The sequence below is a fragment of the Simochromis diagramma genome, unplaced genomic scaffold (assembly GCF_900408965.1).
Source record: "Simochromis diagramma unplaced genomic scaffold, fSimDia1.1 OVJJ01000734.1, whole genome shotgun sequence".
NCBI classification, from domain to species: Eukaryota; Metazoa; Chordata; class Actinopteri; order Cichliformes; family Cichlidae; genus Simochromis; species Simochromis diagramma.
This window is the reverse complement of record NW_024387513.1, coordinates 450,168-462,933: the sequence shown is the minus strand read 5'-3', so window position 1 is coordinate 462,933 and position 12,766 is coordinate 450,168. Positions and strand designations below refer to the sequence as shown.

The window sequence follows — 12,766 nt, the reverse complement described above, 5'->3', positions numbered from 1 at the left end:
TCTGCAAGAGGATGTAGCGAGCCATAGCCCCGTCCCCCAGGGCATAATTGAGCAATCTTCTGTTGTCCTAACCCGTATTTTAACATTTTAAATGTCCACATTTTGATAATATCCACACCAAGACTGCAGTAACAAAAGAAAAAATTCAAGCAAAAAAGTGATTTATTCTCAGAACAAGTGATTACAAGTTTTAACCTTTTATTATTTTATTGAATAATGTAATATAGTCAGCTGAATATTCCCAGCTGGAGTTCCTTTGGTTCTGACAGGGCTCTTACAAAGAAATGAATTCAGCTGCAATAATAGCGAGAAAGGTGCAGGTTTCAAAACAATTGTAAAAACATCTGAATTGCTTTCTTGTGGTGCGCTGCAGCTGACTTACAGGAAATATCCATGTCTGTCTAAAAGAAGACCGCGGGGAAAGAAAAATCACATTATTATGTTTTCTTGATACATTCATCAGTTAATAAGCCTTAATAAAATAAATTTTAGCGCTGGAGGTTCAGTGTTACGGTTCATTGAGACATCTAATGAGGGTGAACATAATACCAGGTGAACGCAGATTCAGATTGTCTGCTGTCTATGAACTCAGTGGTGCCACTGGCTTGAATGTGTTTCTGAGAAAAATATTGAAGCATTGCAGTGAAAGCAGAAAGCCGGCTCATCAGTCGAGAGATGCTTGGCCATCTGAAAGAGGTTTATTTAGGGATGAAGAGACTGTCTGAGAATTTAAACTGCTCAATTTCTGCCTGCACAGGCCAAGGACACAGATGAAAATAAACTGTTATTGACTCACTCTGAAACACTGTATTCTAATGGTATTAAAGTAGAAGAAAAAAAAATCGAGGAATCAAAGGTTGAGTGAAAGCTGTTGTCACTGCACCGACTTTCCTTCTCGTCTCTTTTTTCCTGCATAAATTATTTTGCACAACACTTTTTTTTTCTGCCTTTGCTCTTATCACACAGCCAGACTTTCTAACTTTCTTCATTACCACTTTAAACGCAATTTGGTGTTTCTTCCTCTGAGGGTGGGTTTGAGTAATCAAAGCTACTCAAATATGAAAGTATTAACCATATTTCTTCCCCTTTCTGTCTCTTTCCTCTGATTTCTTATTACAGAAAGTCAGCGAGAAGGTTGGAGGGGCGGAAGGAACCAAGCTAGATGATGACTTTAAAGAAATGGAGAAGGTAATTACCTGTTTGTCTGTGATCTGATACCAGATTTAATCTTAGCTTAGTGTTAAGCGTAGAAGCAGAGAGAAACTGGATCTCTCTTACCTCTGCTGGTAGAGGTTAGCTAATTTAAAAGTTATACTTGTTATAATCACCCAAATAACCTGGAAGCTTCAATGACAATTTTCTGAGAGAAGGTTTGGTGCCAGAATACTTCTTGGATCTAATCCACAAAGTAAGTGGGCACAGCAGAGATAGACTAGCATACTTTTGTTTGTTTTGTTTTGTTTTTTAATTAAACAAGACATACGTAAAGGTAAAGTTTGGTGCTCTAACTACAGCCTAACTGGCTGCTATGTGTTGCTTCACTTTGACCACATATGACTAACTTGTAAACCTGTATTACACCAGCAGATTTTTTAATGTATATCTAAATATATCTAGAAAATATTGCAAAGCTGTATTCATTGTAGTATATAGAGCAACTTTATTACTTGATTAATAACTGATGAGCTGTTGGCCTTCATCGTGGTCATTAACAGAAACAGAGCGTTCACCTTCAAAGTAAAAGTGCACTTTTTAAAATGCATTGGTTTCGACATTAAGGTACAGCTTCCAATTTGAAGGTGAACATTCTAAGTTTCTAGTTTGTAGGGTTGGGGAATACACATTTTTCCCCTAGTAATATTTGGTAGAGGGGATGGCAGACCTATCTATAGGCCTATGTCACTGAGGGTGAAGTTGCACCTTTCCAGGTTATGGCTATATAAGGTACCACCCAAGTTTTCTATTGCCAGAGATAATCACTCTGTATGAGTGTTGGTCCCATGTTGTTGTTTTGATTTATTTTTTCTGCTTTATGAAATATCCTACGAAACATGTTATTAATAATATGTTTCATAATTACCTTAATGAAGGCCACAAGCCTAAATACACAGGAAGAAAAATAGTTATACTGCATACTGAAAACGTTGCTGGAGCTGCTCTATGCAGTTTGGAAGTAGTTGAAGTTGTTCCTGGACTTTCTACTCTGTTTATACGAGTGAGTATCTGTTGACATGCTGATAATCTGGTGTTTCCCCTGCAGAAGGTGGACGTCACCAGCAGAGCAGTGTTGGACATCATGACCAAAACTACAGAGTACCTTCAGCCTAACCCAGGTATTAAATATACAAAGGTTGCAGTATACTAAAAAAAATTGCAAAACTATTATTTTGTAATTCAAATTGTGACTCCTGATGTTACTGATGTTATTTCTGCTTTTTAAAGCATCAAGAGCCAAGCTGAGTATGATCAACACCATGTCAAAGATCCGTGGGCAGGAAAAAGGACCTGGTTATCCACAGGCTGAGACAGTCCTAGGAGACGCCATGTTGAAGTTTGGACGGGAGTTAGGAGAGGAGTCCAGCTTTGGTAAATGTATACCTGTTAAATGACTTAAGATAGTATCAGAAAGTTAACCATTTTAAATTATTTTTTCCAATTCAAGATTAGATAATAGAGGAAAATAGGTCATAAGCAGGTAGCAACCTTGGCGGCTCAGAAAAATTGGCTTTTTGCTAATTTCTCACTTCACTTCCAGGCTTGGCCCTCATGGATGCTGGTGAGGCGATGAAGGAACTCGGGGAGGTGAAAGATGCTCTGGACATGGAGGTCAAACAGAACTTTATTGATCCACTGCAGAATCTTCATGATAAAGACCTCAAAGAGATACAGGTCAGTAACAAGTAACATTAGATATGTGGGAAATTGAATTTATAATGGTGACATGTTGTTGAAGTCTTCTTCAACATGAATCTTAAATTGTTTATATCACATGTTCCTTTCTCATCTATTCCAGCATCATTTGAAGAAGATGGAAGGCCGACGTCTGGACTTCGACTACAAGAAGAAGCGTCAGGGGAAAGTCCAGGATGACGAAATCAAACAGGCACTGGAGAAGTTTGATGAGAGCAAAGAGATCGCAGAGCAGAGCATGTTTAACCTACTGGAGAGTGACGTAAGGATAATGTAATATATGTATTCCAATTCCACCATAACTTATTATTATCAGAGTTGAAGGTAAATATGTTCCTTAGCTCTACAGAGAAAAGCGTTAAATAATCTCAGATCATTAATACCAAAACAGAGTTTTGAAGACCAATCAGAAGAAGAAAAACTAATCATATTGTGCCCTCAGCAAATTAAAAGAAGATTTTATATTACAGCCACAAAAACATGTTCAATGTTATTTTTTTTTTAAAAAAGGGGGAACATATGAAATCAAATATTAAGGTCTATTCTTGTTACTGATATGTTCCAAGTAAAAAATTTGATGCTATATACAAACATGGAAAAGACAAGCAATCTTGTGCCTTGCTGTGCCAAACCAGTGCCAGCCCAGCGTGGGTATGGAGGATGGGTTTGAAAGAATAAAAACAACAAAAAACACGTTTATGTGTGTGTTGCAGATAGAGCAGGTGAGCCAGCTCTCAGCATTGGTCCAAGCTCAGTTTGAATACCACAGTCGTGCCTCTGAAATCCTCCAACAGCTCTCCAGGAAGATGGAGGACAGGTATCGATCCAGCCTCCTACTCAGGATAGAAATAAAGCTATAAAAATAGACTGTGTGGTTAGCTAGAACTTAACTGTGTGGCTTCCTTCCAGGATAAAAGAAGTGTCCAGTAAACCGAGGAAGGAGTACACTCCAAAACCCAGAATGACACTGGAGCTGCTGCCACCCCAGCGAAAGCCACAATGGAGGGATACACTCTGCCAAATCCCCAGGAAGATCACCAGGTAGAGAGAGGGTGTCAATCTTCGATGTGCAGTTAGATGACTGCCAGTATCCAGCTCAGTGGTATCTGTCAAATAATGTCCAGTAGAGATGAGGTATCTGCAGTAGTGTCTTGGTAAGTCAGGATCTGGGATGCCTCATGTAGTCTGAGCAAAAAGACGAGCACGTCTACCAGATAGAAGAAGCCGTGGGAGTTCAGATGAGATTTAGAAGAACGGTTTGGCCTACTAATTGCAGGGTTGGCAGTTCAATTCCTAGCCCTTCCTGTCCATGTTGCCAAGTGCAAGGCACTGAACCTTAACATACGATGCATCCTGTAAAAGCGGTAGATACTACAGACTCTACATAAAAGCCTTGAGGAGTGAACCAGTGCAGCAGTGCATTAACCCTATGTTAAGCAATCAGCAGGGAATAACTCCACCGGTTAAAATAAGTCTGGTTGTATTTAAGCGTATAAGAAAATTGCCCCAGTTCTCAATTGCTTGATGTTTTTAATCTTAGTCGCTATTTCAAAGTCATCTTTAAGAGAGTTTTGTGTTTATTTTTTAATATATATTCCTGATCTAGGTCAAAATTGTCAAAAATGATTTCGGAAAGGCCTATAAACAGACTTATTGGCCACATACCCACTGGTTTGTGAAGTCCTGTTGTGAAGCCTTGTAAATTCATAATTGTGAGGCAAATCGGACTGATTGGCATCGCAAACTTGTGATTGATAAGTCGTTATCTATCTGTCTATCTAATTTTCAGTCAGACTCCATGTTCAACACCTCAATTGGAAAAACACAGGAACGACATCAGAAATGCTTATCTCAAGGTTTCACAATGAGTCTTCACCATCAAAAAAAGGCCATCACAGTGGCTCATTGCTCTATCTGCCAGCCCCCCCCCCCCCCCCCCCCCCCCCCAAAAAAAAAAAAAAATTATTAATTAAAGCATGTCAGAAAGGAGACACAAACCAAGCCTCGGGGCTCGCAAGCTAGTGTACTCCCAGTGCTCGGCATCTGGTGTAAAGATGAGTTCCAAATTAGCATGCGCATCCATCCACTGTGGCATCCCCTTGGGAAATTATTTAGCAGCTGAAAGTTTCTTTCTACCTTCCAGAGTAGTATTAGAGTCTGTTAAACTTGTTTCATATTCGAGACAATTTACTTGTATGGACTTGCATGATTTTATTTTAAGTTTAATTATGAAATATACAAAGTTATTTTAAAGATTCCTGACTTTCTCTGGATTTTAGTTGTGCAGGATTTCAAATTTAGTTAGAATGGTTTTCAGTTAACAGGTGAGCCTTGTCAAACCATTATGTTGATATCCAGCAAATTAGCCCCGTTCAATGCACAGCAAGAAATTCTTAAGTAAAACAAAATAGGCCTCGTATGTAACAGTGTCATTAAGCTAAACCAAAACAAACCAGATAACCAAAAATGCCTCATAGAGAGTGAAACTGACTCGCTATGTTTTGCTTCTGTCCATTCACAGCCCCTATGGACCAGCCATGTTGTCGAGCGCTCTACGACTTTGAACCAGAGAATGAAGGTGAGCTGGGCTTCAAAGAGGGGGATGTCATCACCCTGACCAATCAGATCGATGACAACTGGTACGAGGGTATGATCAACGGCCAGTCGGGCTTCTTCCCCATCAATTATGTGGATATCCTGGTGCCGCTCCCTCATTAGGTCCTGTTACCAACCTTCCCCTTCCCCTCGACCAATCCAGACACCCAGAAAACAGCCTGTATTTGCATAAACAACAAACCACGCCCTCCTTCTACTTCTTCTTCTTCTGTGCTTCTGTGCGATTCTGCTTTCACAAAATGGACTGAAACGAGAGAGAAGCCCGAGATGGGATACATAAGATGCGGCAGTAGAACAGCGATTAGAGTAGAAGAAGAAAGGGAGAGGAGGATTATAGCGTGAGAGCTGCATAAGCAAGGGACTGAAAGAGATGAAAAGACAAAGAGATGATGTTCTTTTATAGCGCAGTGCTTGGCCGGGCAGCACAGAATACTGTGAGGTTATGGAGACTTGCGAATAAGGCACGGTGTATATGTACGTGCATGTATGTGTCTGTATGTGCGTTTTGACCTGTTCTTACTGTATTTATGATCAAGCCAGCACAAATTCCTGCTTGTCGGTTTAGCTGCCTGACAGCTTTTTTGTGAGACTGTCTTCTTTCTTCTTTTCTTGCTGTATTTCTCTAAAAGTAACTGTTCTTTCTACCTTAACTTGCCTTCTTGTGCTCTTTTTCATACCTAGATTTTTCAGAAACTGTCACAGTTTTACCAGCTGTCTATCTTTGTTACTTTCTCTTGTCTTGTTATTTTCTTTCATTGGGTAGCACTACCTTTTAGAAAGGCTCCATAGTCCAGATTGTAGACCATCAAAATAACAACCCAGAGCCACAGATCCATAGAGTTTACGATTTAGGTATATTTCAACCTCTTTCTAGCTCTTTTTGTAACACCCTCTGCCTTTGCTGACACTGCATAGCATTTAAATTCAGTGGCTGAATGCATGATCCAGCCAAAAAAAGATTGACTGTGTTGAAGTAAGCTTGGTCTTGCTAGAATGGAAAAGATAACATTTATCCACTTGTTTTTAAACCCATTTATCTTGTAAAATGGAACTTTTAGGAGGGTTTTGAGGCTTGAGGATCAAGAAACTCATTCAACACATCACTAAGCAGGAGTTCAAGTGATGAAAAGGAGAAGTTTGGGTTACTCTTTTTACCAAGCAGCACTGATTTGCCATCACAGCCACAGATGAATGTTATTGAACAGAGCCTTGTTTGTTTTTGTTTTTTATTTGATACACATTTGAACATTCCAGTATGCATAGTGAGAAAGAAGTTTGTTTGTTTTTTCCTTTCTATATACTGTGGTTTCCTTGTACTCTGTGGAGTAGGAGCTTGCTGATTTGTCTAAATATGTGGCTTTTGCATGCATGACTGTGTGTGGCTAGATGGCTTAAAAAACAGCAATTTTAGATTTCTTCAGATTTTCAATAACTCATGCTCAGAAACATAATTAAGTTTGGGAGGTGATACTCCCTTGCCAAAAGGCACGTCAGTAGGACATGTAGTAGCTGATGAACAGTTACAACTAGTGCTCCCAGCGTTAATCTCATTAAAATGACATTAATGCCATTTTAACGAGATTAACGCTGGGAGCACTAGTTACAAGAATTAATATCTACCCAACAATCTGTCTGAGAAGTATCAGTAAAGTCTACTGTGAATGACCATGGCAGACCCGATGACATGAACGTGCTTTGCATCCTTTATTTACACACAAACACATAGAGATTTAGCTCTCCTGCTGCCAGCTCAACAATATCACAACAACTAACCATCACAGGACCCGTCAGCGGGGCATGATTGCAGATGCTGTGAAGGTGCATCTGCCTTCCTTGCATGGCACCGCAGGCCCCACCCCGCCACATACCCCCATCGCCCGACTGAGGCCGGGCAGACATCCGGCCGAACCTACTCCACCACCACGAGCGGGAGAGGGGATCAGCCCGGATCGTCGGTGCCCCTGGCCCCTGGCCAAGGGGTGTCAGTTCAGGTGGCCGCCCACGAACCCAGCGGCGCCGGCGAAGCTGGTCCGGAGGTCAGCCGCGTGGCAGGTGGACGCGGCGCAGCTGGCACGGTCGTGAGCCCCAGCTAACAGGCGGCTGGGCAGATGTTCGGTGTACACCGGCCACTGGTTGGGGTGAGGCCGGTCTGGCGTGCACGTCCAATTGAGCAGGCTCCCCTGGCACAGGGACCTCCATCTCCTCGCGCGGCCCCTCCGTCACCACCACCACCGCAGCTCCAGGCTGGAGCAGCCCCTCGCGCGGCCCCTCCGTCACCACCCCCGCTTCCGGCTGGCGGGGACCCTCACATGCCTCCTCCACCACCAGCGATGGTGTAGCAAGTTCCTCCCACGCTGACCTCCAGCTCGGGCTGGGCAGGTGGGTGAGCTAGTGGTGGGCTCAGCAGTTGCTCCTTGTCCCTCCTCCGGAGAGCAGGAATGGGAGCTGGCCCCTGCCGGGCACAAGCTACTCCCACCCGAGGAGTGGGGAAGGGTGCGGTGACAGGCTGCGGACCGGCCACCCCAGAGGTGTCGGGGAGCACCTGTGGGGGTGGCGGCGGTGTCGGGCAGGACCGGATTACCACCGCCAGATCCTTCATTCTCTGCAGGTTCTGCTCTGTCTGGTCCTTCAGCTCTTTCTGCTGCCGGCGACACACCGCCGCCTGCTCCCGCTGCATGGCTGCCAGCTCAGCCACCATTTGCACCATCTCCTCTCTCTGCTTGCCCAGTCCTGAGTCTGCCGAGCCTCCCGTCCTGGGTTTCGGCACCACTGTGAATGACCACAGCAGACCAGGTAACATGAACATGCTTTGCACCCTTTATTTACACACAAACACACAGAGCTGCAGCTCTCCTGCTGCCAGCTCAAAATTACCACAGCAACCAACCATCGCATGATCCAGCGCTATGCTTAAGTCGGCGGGTGTATCCGCCTTCCGTGCACGGCACCGCAGGCAACGCCACATCTACGCTTTAATCTTTAGAGTGCTGTTAGGGGCCCGACTATTTTACATGATCATAGTTCCCACTAAACAAAGTATCTGAAATTCCGTGGTGAATATTTCAGAATCTTTCCAACTTTATTGTTATTTGGCAATTAAAAACTTCTAGTATTTTGGTCTCAAACACTAAAACTCTCTAACACTAGTTGCTAAGCTTTATGTTGAAACAGTAAAGCAAGATCAAAACATTTTGCTGTCATGAAACCTGTTGTAATGCTAATACTAGATTCCAGATTGTTTATGTCAAAATCCCGATAGCTTACCAGGGAGAATATACTATATTTTTGCCTGGTCATGATACCAGTTGCCTGTTATAGCTGTGTTTAATGGCAACTAACTGGGCCGACAAAGGTCAGTGCAGCTCAGATGTGCCATATTCACAATGGAAGTCATTCGCTAAACCATCTGCATTGAATAATATCTATAATGTAAAAAGTTGCACACAATGGAATTGATTCATAGCAATGTGGCAACCAGAGGCCATAAGAAGTCCATGACCTTCAGTGACTTCAAGCGACTATGGCCAAAGTAACCACTGGCAATGGGAAATGGATGGGATCCAAGATAAACTTTTCTCATCTTCCAGGTGAGCAACTGAAGTATATAACAATGAAGAGTGAAGTCTATTGAGTTTGGAAAGAAAAGCTTCTGGACTTTCATCTAAGAAGCTTCTTCAACTCTAAGAACTGAAGGACCTTCTTGGATGAGAGGTGAAACATCATCAACAAACTTAAAGAAGTCCAGACGCTTTTCTTTACAAGCTCCTTAGACTGCAGTGACCTGGATGACTGAGAGCCAACAGACAATGGATAGTGAAGAATATCTGTATTGTCATATGACCTGATAGTGAATAACAATAGAAGGTAACCTAGGCAACCAGTGGCCGGAACACTCACCAGCAACCAGCTGTCAGCTTCAAAGTAATGCGTGATGACCAAAATTGCTGTTTGATGACCAAACTTTTTTTTAGGTTGCACTCAAGTTTTAGAATTTTGTCTGCCTTCTTGTTCATAGAATGATACATTTTGTTATATCAGAAGGTTGTTAATGCCCTTAAACATCTCACTAAATTCAAGATTTACTCATTTATTTATTTTAACCCTACGATCGTGACATCTTTTTTGCTTCTGAACCTGTTGTCATAATCTCAGGCACAATTATACCATTCTTTAGCCAAATGCTTCAGATATCTCATTCTAGTTTTCTCTTAAACAGTTGCTGGAATAGTTAAATGTTAGTAAGAACTCTGTGTTGGTGGTAGCTCCCTGCTGCAAACGCGATGTGTAGCATCTAGCAGGATGGCTACAATGCCAAAATGCTTCTCATTATTCTCAGTTTCTGGACAGATCTGCAGTATTGTTAAAAGCAGTGTAAAGGAGTCTACTTTGACAACGACCATATGAAAAAGGTTGATATTATTTACTGTTAAAGGTTCTCTGATAAAGCAACTTTTAAAGATCTGGACTCACAATTAGAGAGATGACTCAGTTTAAATAACTGAAACATTCCAGTAATATTAAGAGCTCTCTTCGAAATAGAGGACAGAACTACAAACCTAACATGTGTTACTTGTTGAAATAGGCATCTAAGTATAGTTCTGGGTTTATGTCAAATCAACTGATAAAGGAAAACGACAACACCTTGGTCATCTCTGCTTTGAATTCTAGTTGTAATTTACCAGTCACACATTTTTTAAAACGGACTGTTTGATACTTATTGTACAGAGTTTAAGAATAATTTTAAAAAAAAATCTTAGGGTTCTAGGGTTTTCTATCTGAGCATTATTTATGAACCAGCAGGAATCTGTGTTAGCACGGCTGATGCTAATGTGCCAGAAGTGGCTAACCAGCTAGCCTTTAGCTTAACATTCCTGTACTCTTGCTTTGTTGATGCAGTGTTGAGCAGAATACGTTAGAGTATTTAGTGCCTGATTACTGAATACCTCATCTTAAATGTAACATATAGGCTATTGAAAACAACAGAGAAATATAACATGTTCCGAATTTTTCTAGAATACTCCGCCAGAAGAGCGGCTTTCATGTTAAACAGGTTATACTACAATCTTTTTTTCCTATTACTTACAGACCATTAACATATATGATCATTTTATACTACTAAAATCAACATACTAAGATCTATTAGCAGGTTAATGGTTTACATGTATAACGTGGACCATATTAAAATATATAAAATCTTTACGGTTTTCTACCAAACTTTAGGCAAAATGACGGGTTTGATTGTCTGCTTGTTAAGTAATCAGGTATTAAACCCTATTTCCAGGTATCAAAGCTCAAGACATTGAACTTAGGACCACAGTTTTTCATACTAAGCAATCCAAAACATGCAGTAACACACTGATTATTATTCATGTGTAGTGGATGGTGTCATCTCTGACTTCTAGGCTGATGTTTTATCTGTGTCCAGTGTTTTCTGTCTTCCATATGAAGTTTATATCTGCCAGCAGCGCATCCTCTTACATTTTTATTGAGAACAATTTAAGCCGCATCCTACATCCTCATCCCTGTGCTGATGTGTTGATATTAGCCTACCTATTGCTCTGTAGCCAGCTACAAAGGAGTAGATCATTATGTCAACTAACCCAACTTCAGTGACCCTCTATATGTTACTGCTAGTTTCCATAGCAGTCTTCATTTGCATCTAGAAGTGCTGTATGTTTATAGTTTTTTCAGAAAGACGTCAGTAAAACATGGTATACAGTCTTTAAATGACAACTATCTCAGTGACTAAAGTCAGCTTACTGCTAACTCTGCCAAACCCCATAGATCACTGTTTTAATGGATGCCTGGATAATAAATTATAACACCTGGAAAACACCACACTGATAATTTTATCGGGATCTAGACCTTAAAAAAAAAAAAAAAAAAAAAAAAATAGTGTTCAGAAAGGACATTTGGACCTGGAGATGGCTGATGAGGTTAGGCTTAAAAAGCAGATATAAAAAATCATGACCATTATAATTATATTTACAATCTTATTGCCTTCTCTTGCTAAAGTCTAATGATTAATCAGTGCATAACACATACCAGAGAAAGTCTATGCCACCTAAAATGGCACAGATACTTAAGAAGTGTGACAGAGGCAAGACAGAAAACAACAAAAACAAAATGCTTTAGTTGAGATATTTGTCAAGATAAAATATTTGATAGAAGTTTGATTGAAGGACGGGAAAACCTAAAGCTACTATACAATCCTTTTGAATAGTAATAATAATAATAAAAAAGGAAAAGTACTGGTTCAGACTAAACAGTATCTTCTATAAACTGTCAATAATACTGAATATAAAGGCAATAAGTTCTGATGGAACAATAATATTTAAGGTTTCATCAAAGGAAGAGGTATCTACCCATCTGTCTATTTATCTATCTATCTATCTATCTGTGAAAGAGCTAAGACATCTCTTCCATTGCCAAAGCACATGCGTGAAAACAACAATACAATCATCAAATAAAACTTTATAATAATCTCTTTCCAGTCTTCAATTTTTTTTCTGCCATATACCTGCTTCTGCATAAATGTTACAGGTTTTTGTAAAACACAGAGGTTTGGTTGGTGCAAACATATGTTCAGTGTTTTCTTTTTACTTTATTCTGTCTGTAAGTTCTGTGTCTGAAAACCTGATTTTTCTGAGTCTGCCTGTCGAATGTGTGTGAGCTGCATGCAACTGGACCGCTTCACGTCTGCTTTTTGAGATGGATTTTTTAAAAGACAAAACATTCAAAAAGGGAAAAAGAGAAGGGGGAGATGTTCGTCCTGCTGGCTTTTGTCTTGCAGTGCAGTGAACCTAGGTTAACTCTGCTACTCTTGTTTTTTGTTGTTCAGTTATTGTACTCTTTGACCTGTTGAAAATTCATATGGCACTCTTCTTCAACTTACAAAGTGCTTTAAGACTTTTTGTATTTCTTTGAATGATGTTTTTATTTTTGCTTTTTTGTTTTACTTCCACTGCGATTTGCCCTCTATGGCGACATGTATTCTAACCTCAATGAGGGACTTGTACAGTGTTACCCTCCATTTCCCCTGTTCACCTTGGTAAGAGTCAGACCTAGGCCACATTACCTACCTAAAGTCAGTTTCACCTCTCCAGTTGAGAGATCAGTCATGACACTCCAAACAAAAGCTGCAGGTCTCCAGTCTTTCCTCAGAGGTACAGCTGTTCTGAAAGGAGAAACACCGTCATTGTCTGGGGCTAAACTTGAGAAGCACCAGCTGGCAGATTCT

The 12,766-nt window shown here is 40.9% G+C and overlaps 1 protein-coding gene across 1 annotated transcript; it reads left to right on the top strand.

The window, feature by feature from the left end:
* The first annotated feature begins 1,113 nt into the window (after positions 1 to 1,113).
* Positions 1,114 to 10,267, top strand: LOC120725823 (endophilin-A1-like). The gene is given in 9 exon segments (XM_040018870.1): positions 1,114 to 1,188; positions 2,261 to 2,333; positions 2,443 to 2,586; positions 2,756 to 2,889; positions 3,014 to 3,172; positions 3,624 to 3,727; positions 3,820 to 3,885; positions 3,887 to 3,951; positions 5,432 to 10,267. Coding segments are annotated over 9 exon segments (951 nt in total). The 5' UTR covers positions 1,114 to 1,179; the 3' UTR covers positions 5,629 to 10,267.
* The last annotated feature ends 2,499 nt before the right edge of the window (positions 10,268 to 12,766 follow it).